This window comes from Sciurus vulgaris (assembly GCF_902686455.1).
Source record: "Sciurus vulgaris genome assembly, chromosome: 16".
NCBI lineage: Eukaryota > Metazoa > Chordata > Mammalia > Rodentia > Sciuridae > Sciurus > Sciurus vulgaris.
In genome coordinates this window covers 49,017,724-49,025,220 of record NC_136477.1, presented here as the reverse complement: position 1 = coordinate 49,025,220, position 7,497 = coordinate 49,017,724, and the positions used below count along the sequence as shown (strand labels likewise).

Sequence of the window (7,497 nt, the reverse complement as noted above, 5' to 3'; positions counted from 1 at the left end):
TCCTCTATTCTCAACAATTGCTACAGTTGTGGGAGTGAAAAATGGAGGGAATATCTAAGATGACACCAAAGATAGACAAAAAGGACAAAAAAGAAGTAGAGGAGAAGAAAAACATATTTTTTTGCGGGGCAGGGGGGATACAGACTTACACTTATTTGACTTTCTTACCTAATCTGGGAATTAACACTTTGTTAAAGAAAATTATATCCTTAAGATAAAACTACCAGCTTTATTGGATCAATGTGCAATTGAGAAATGGATACTAATAGCTTAGAACTGTTTAGTCTTTTCATCTGAAAACTACCCTTTGTAGGAAATAAAACCAACCATTTCAATTAAAAAAAAAAAGGTAGACTAAAATTCCAGTAAGAATTTCAAAGTGAAATTTGCCTTCTCTTATTTGGCCCCAAGTTTATCAACAGTCACCTGTGTTGACAATGAGAGTCAACATTTCTGTAACAAGTTTGTAACTTATCAGTTGCCCTTATATCTAGTATGAATAAAGCCAGAGTTATTAAAATGAATAAATAAATAAGTGAATGAACATAGAATGCTTGAAAAAAATAGATCTTGGATAGGTAAGTTCTGAAAAAGCTTTGCTAGGCTAAATCAAAGCATTTATTTCAGCTACACTCTGTTCTGAGTTTGTATTTGGGAAAGATAAGAAAAATTTTCCAAAAGACCCCTTCTACCCACAAGGACAGTTGAAACTTGCTGGTTGTTAAGCAAACACCAAACAAAATAAAGATGACATTTTTAATGTAATTTATTTGAAATGCTTCCAGAAAAGTTTAAGGCCATTATACAAAAACATTCATTTCATCAAGACATTCATTGACTTTCTTCCCTGGGCCAACCCTTGACAAATCTCTTCTCAATACATTGCCCAAAATGGCCCTACAGCTCTTTTTCTTTTTCATCATCAAATGACTCTTCTGAGCTTCCTTCTGCTTCTTTCTATCTTCAATAGGTTCATCCACTTGCTAACTCAATAATGACTTGAGAAACAAAGCAGTTTTAAATAAACTTGTAATAGAAAAAATTCACCATGTTTAAAATCTATAAATACAGAAATATGTTTTACAGGGTAAAATTGACCATAATATTTCTCTTTGTTTTTGAAAAATAATAATGTAATATACCTTATTTTTATATTGATAAATCTTGTCACACAGCTTCTTTGAATGCACATGATATATGTACATAATAAAATGACATCATTGTATGTTCTGCTTTCTTTTCTGTAAACTTGAAGGACACAGGGAGATTAAAAAAAACTTTTTGGCAATAATTTAGAATCATTACTACTAGTGCTGGTGTGGGTATACTTTTGCACAGGTCATCCTAAATATTTACACTCACAGGGAGCTTTTCGGTATATTTTGTTAACTTTTTTTTAAGGTGCACTCCACTTTGCTCTGTAGATCAGGTTGGGCAAAGAGGTTATGAGTTTGGCTAGCTGATCCTAACAGAGTTAAAGAAATTGGCCTCTGGAGAATGTATATGATTCTGATTACAGTGCACAACCAGAGATGCAAAATCATGGCCCAAAAGCAGAGCAGGAAATCTGAGGCTCTGGCCTTTCTCAGAAGGCTCCGGACCATGCTTGTCTTTTTAAATGGTTCCCTCAAAAGGTCCCAGTGAAGCACTTCTCACTCCCAGTTCTCCCTCTCCCATGTTTTGTAAACAGAGTCATCAACACACAGCTATGGTCTCTTCCTCTTTTCCACTGCTTCACAGTCTAAAATAAGAGTGGCCTAGGCAGAGGAAAACAAATGGACTCATTATCCTGGCAGATTTTCCCAGGTCCTTTGGGTTCTAATCTGCAGTTTTAGGCTACTGATGGCTTTCTACAGCAACCCACTAACCATGACAGCCACGTCCTGGAGCCACACACATTTCAGTTAAAGATTCAGAGCTGGCAGCTGCTTTTGTCCTGGCTCTTCTAAGGGCAGCCTCTATTTCATGTCCTCATAGATTACTGCATCAAACTTGCACTGGATGAAACTGCAAGATCTCTCCTTTGCAAAATTAAGCCTTCAGAATCCCCAAGGATGTTTTCATGCTTTCTGTGCGAATACCAGAACCAAGCTTAGTTCAAGGGTTCGTCTTTTCTGGTTCTCCCTTGACTGCTGTGCTGATACCCTGTTGGCAAAGCCCTTTGAATTCCACACCTTTGGCTACCATGTCAAAGAACTAGACAAGCACTAGAGAAGCATGGGAGGAAGGACTCTTCAAGCAAGCTATGCAAAACAGTAGTTTAGAGCTTCTGTTCTTTCTACTTTTCAAAATCCAGCAGGATAATTGAAAGCAACTTGTTCAAGTACCTCTCCATCCATCCAGACACTTGTGAGATACAGTACAGGGTAACGGCTGCCACAGATTCCAGCTGACACAGACAGATTGATTGGCAGTTACAGTACTAGGGACAAAGGTACAGATACAAGAGACTGGGCCAACACGTTCACAAAAGTATGAAAAAGTGCTTCTCCAAACCGTTCCATGTGTGGAATGCAAATACTGTACAGGTAAGACACAGGGCTACTTCCAGGAAGGTCAGCCCCTCTGTCAGACATTGCTTTCCACATGCCTGCTGTTCCCACAGGAAGAGTCTGTCTGTTCCATTCCCTCACAGTCAAGACTGACCTCACTCGTGTCCATACTACAGTCTGATTCACTGTCCGATTGGTCCATCTGCTCGAGTTTTGTTTCTCCTTGTGGCTCCCTGCTCCCAGTGGCGGGATTAAGGAACGGTTCCTCAGAGTCAAGCATCCCAGCCTGCCCGACAGCACACAGGACTGTTTCCTTGGCTTGACGAATACAGTTGAGCCACTGCTGCTTGTTGAAAGTGTCGTTGGCTTGTAGCGAGTGGGTCTGACTTTGGGATCCATTTTTGAAACTGACTCTGAAGAAGTTTTTAACTAGAAATGAAAAATATTGGGGGAAAAAAGTCAAAGGAAGGTATTCCCCATGCTGACACTAACTCTCAATACCCATAACAGATACTGCTGATTGTAAAACATTTGCCACTGATGCAGCACATAGCTCAGCTACACCTGATGCCACCATCCATCAACTGGAGTTGACACAAGCCTGCCTCTCAGTTGCCTTTACTACTCTCAGAAGTTAGCAAATTAATATCAGCTTGGAATACTTAAGTGTTGTTTTTCAGGGGACAGTATTGGTTACCAAACCTGCCTGCATATCAAAATTCCTTAGGGAGCTAGTTAAAAATACAGATCCCCAGGCCCTATCCTTAGAAATTCTGACACAATATGTCTAAAGCAGACCTGATAATCTAGTTTCAATAAGTGCCCCCAAGGAAGAGCTTTTTTTAGTTTAACAAGCTCTTTGTAACATCAAACCATGCCAAAAACCCTTCACATGAGGGTACCTATATGCTTAGTATTCAGTGATTGAAAAGATATGTAAAGTCATAGAGTCATTATAAATTTTTGCTTAAAAATGAAATTTTATTTCAATTACCTCAGCAGGCATAACATGCATTAGTTAACTCATGTATTATATTAGACATTGAAAATAGGGATACTTTAACACTGAGCTATATCCCCAGTCTTTTTTATTTATTTTTTCATTATCCTGAGATAGCGTCTCACTAAATTGTTTAGGCTAGTCTTGAACTTGTGATCCTCCTGCCTCAGTTTTCCAACTTGCTGGGATTACAGGTGTGTTCCACTGTGCTCAGATGCAACATGCATTTAAAAAATGCTAATGCATGATATGGAAGATATTTAATCTAACAACAACATTGACTAACATGTAATGGACCCTGTGTGCCACATGTAATGCTTGGTTCATAGAAGCATCTGCAGTTAGACACCTTGCACTATCTGTGTGGCCAACACTGGGAACTACCACTCCAGACAGCTTAGAGACTAAGCAATGAAAGTAGAATAGGTCAAAATGTTTCACTGGTAGTTGCCTTTGGCTAGAAGCTAGAAGCTAATCCTAAGTTCTTTAAATTAAGGCTCTGCCTTTTGATCTTACACAAGTGCCTCAACTCCTCTGTGATTCAGTTTCTATATTTGTAAAGCCTTCCCTATCAGGTTGTTATGAGAAATAAAAGTGATAATACATGTAAGTGCTTATACAATACCTGGCCCACAGTCAGTACTCAAGAAATATAAGCTTTATTTCTACTACCATGGCTGCTGCTGCTACTACTACTTGGATAGAGGGATTGATGAGTAGCTAAGAGGCAGTATATAACAATTATCTTCAAAACCTGGTATTGTGTTAACCCAGGAGATTCAGATATTATTTTCTCTAAGACTTCCCTGACCATCTCACCTATAACAAACCTTCTACTCTATCCCCCTCTCCCCTTATTGGGTTTCAGTTTTTAACCAGCATTAGGAATGTTTGTTTATCGATCTCCTCCATGACAATGTAAGCTCCATAGGGACAAAAAATCTAACTGCCTGGTTCACCACTGTATATACTAGTCCTAGAATGGCACCTGACATGTGGTAGGTACTTTCTAGACATTGCTATTGCAGCTTCTTTTAGTTAATTCCTCTGTTTATTAAGCCTCAAGTTAGAGAAGCCCATTGAGTAATGTTACCGATGAATGCTCAGTTTAGCTGAACATTCTTAATCTCTTTAGAGACAAGTCTGCTTGCTCAACTGCAAAACCCACCACTTGCAACTGGTACACAGATAAAGACCATCTTGTATTAAGTACACTTATATCCAAAAGCGGGGATCAGAGACAGGGAGTGTAAGGAGCACCAGCTATGTGCAAACAGTTCATTTACATTATCTCACTTAATTGTTAAAGCAACTTTATGAAGGAGGTAGGTATGCATTGCTTTTGCAGATGGGAAACGGAGGCTCATGGAGGTTGAACAACATTACACAATCAGTAAGTGGGGAGACAGTATTGGAATAAAGTTTAAGGCTAGGGCTCCTCACTTTTCACCATCTAGGCATTCCCTCCAAATTCCAGTGACCAAAACCATTCACTGAGTCAACAGAGTCTACCCCTCTGTACATACTTCTCTCATTGTTGCTGAAAGCCCCGCGCAAAGAGCCGCCCAGCCTCACTTCTCCATCCTGCAGGTCTTCCAGCAGAAGGTCCTTCACTGGGATCGGCTGACGGTACAACTGGTAGCAGAGCTGCTCGTTGTGGGTGACGGCTCGGGTGATCACAAGCACTTCTTGGAACAGGAAAACGTGCAGTTTCTAGAATAAAAGAGTCCACAGATTTCCCTAAGCAACAATCTAAAGGTTGGTTGATGTAGCAAGAGGTCCCAGGGTTAAAAAAAAAAAGGTCCCCAGGTATCAGGTTCACGATGCATTCTGAACTCTGAGGCTCAAATCTACCTCCAGAAGAGCAGAAGCTGAGCAGATGTGAAGCACTACCAGATATGTATAGGCTGCCTTTTGTATAGATACCTCCCTAAGGAGCCACTGGAGAAAGCCTTTCTGTCTATAGATACCTAATGCCAGGCTGTCAGCTCCAGGGGCCCTATTTACACTGGGATTCACAACCTGTGCAGGCACACACAGCCTTCAGCTCCACTAAGAGAAAAATAAGAAAGGTAAATAGAATGATAGAAGTTAGCATTTTCCTGGCTTTGGTGTATAAATTAGCTCATCTAATTTTAAGAGACTGAAATTAACAATAGCCTATAAAGAATGAGACTGGCATATCAAAGTCTTATAGTCGGGCTGGGGAGATAGCTCAGTTGATACAGTGTTTGCCTCGCAAGCACAAGGCCCTGGGTTCAATCCCCAGTACTGCAAACAAACAAACAAAAAAAAAAAACCAAAACAAAAGCCTAATAGTCAGTCATCTTTGCTTCCTAAACCCATGAAAACGCTTGTTGCTTTAACCGTAGAGCTGATCACCAGCTTCATCCAGTGAGTCCGACAGGGAGCACTGCTCATGCCTCAGGGAACAGAGTGCACTGCTGTAACCACAGGGAAAGATGATCCAAGTTTTCCTTCTCAGTTAAGTTCATCAGCACATGAGTTCTCTGAAGAGGCTATGCTTAAAAGGTGGACAATTGATGTGCTTGTAACCGGGCAAAAAGCAAGTCTCAAAAATGAAGCCTTGTTTCAAACCACATTATGAAAGCAAGTTTGCTGTGTGGAGTTGGGGAAAATCTGCTCCTTTCAGTTCTTTTTTGTTTGTTTGTTTTGGTACTGGGAATTGAACCCAGGGATGCTCTATCACTGAGCCACATATGCAGACTTTTTATTTTTTATTGTTGAGGCTGGCCTTGAACTTAAAATCCTCCTGTTTCAGTCTCCCAAGTCCAGGGCATTACAGGCATGCACCACCACACCTGGCTGCTACATTCTATTCTAAGTGTGAGACTCTTCTTGCAGTTTGGAAATACTTAGGGGTTAAAGTAAAAAGATCCACAACCCTGCAGCTAGGTTCTGGCTTTCTGGTGGAGACATTTGAGAAAGTATACCCAGGGAACTCAAAGGGGTGACCCAGAAGGTAGAGGTGGCAACTCAGATTAGAATCTTGATTTGGAAGCAGGAAACGCACACTGAGCATTATTAAATCATTTCTTCTTCAAGAAAAAAGAAATCTTGTCAGTCTCCCACCATACACCCACGCCACGAAGTACAGAAACAAAAACATAACCAAATCACTGTTGATGGCTATTAAAGGTATATGTGTATGTGTGTGTGTGTGTGTGTATATATATATATATATATATATATATTTTTTTTTTTTTTTTTTTTTTTTCCCCTTGCATGTGTGTGTGTACGAATGCTCGCCAGGGATTAAACTCAAGGGTGCTTAACCACTGAGCCACATCCCAACCCTTTTCATTTTTTATTTAGAGACAGGTTCTCACTACGTTGCTGAGACTGGCTTCCAATCTACGATCCTCCTACTTCAGCCTCCTAAGATGCTGGGATTATAGGCATATGCCACCACAACTGGCTTAAAGGTATATTGTAAAAATCTAGAAAACAGAGTAAAGCACAAAATAGCCAAGTCGGAGATTCTTTGGGGATGGTGATAGAATGTGAGGATTTTTCTTCTGGGGATGGGGTTGAAAAGGGATAGATCATTATTTTATATATTTAATCAGATTATTATACTATTTCTACCTCAATCAATCTTTTAGTTGAGGTATGCAGTTTGAATTCAGATTATCTGGGCAACCTTTAAGAAACTCACTTCATTTATAAATATCCATGCAGAAGTTCTCTTATTTGTCTCAGCTCCCTTTTGCCCTCAAGTTACCACACTTTTTTTCTGATACAGAACTTTGTTCTCAGTGACCTTCATAACTCCACTGGGGGCAAAACCCAACAAACCTTCCACCCCAGCTGCTATCTTTATTCTCATAACTCTACCTGCCAAGGATTCATCTTAAATGTTCAAGGCACATCAATCAAAGAGTTCTCAGGCCTTTCCTGACAGACAAAAGAGAACAGGCCCACACACAGAGGGAACAATTCTTCCTATTTCCCACAGGGCTTCCTAGAAAGCACATGTAAGGA

At 40.1% G+C, this 7,497-nt stretch overlaps 1 protein-coding gene across 9 annotated transcripts in view; it reads right to left on the bottom strand.

The window, feature by feature from the left end:
* Positions 1-748: 748 nt before the first annotated feature.
* ARHGEF3 (Rho guanine nucleotide exchange factor 3) overlaps positions 749-7,497 on the bottom strand; it is a 303,446-nt gene continuing 296,697 nt past the window's right edge. For 7 of the 9 annotated variants that reach the window (XM_079116472.1, XM_079116474.1, XM_079116476.1 and 4 more), the window contains 2 exons: positions 5,019-5,205; positions 2,418-2,921 (listed from right to left, as the gene is read on the bottom strand). In XM_079116472.1, the coding sequence (XP_078972598.1) occupies positions 2,569-2,921; positions 5,019-5,205 (540 nt within the window). In that variant the 3' untranslated portion in view covers positions 2,418-2,568. Of the gene's footprint in view, positions 2,922-5,018; positions 5,206-7,497 lie in introns of all 9 variants that reach the window. The other 2 variants (XM_079116479.1, XM_079116480.1) reach the window with 1 other exon arrangement.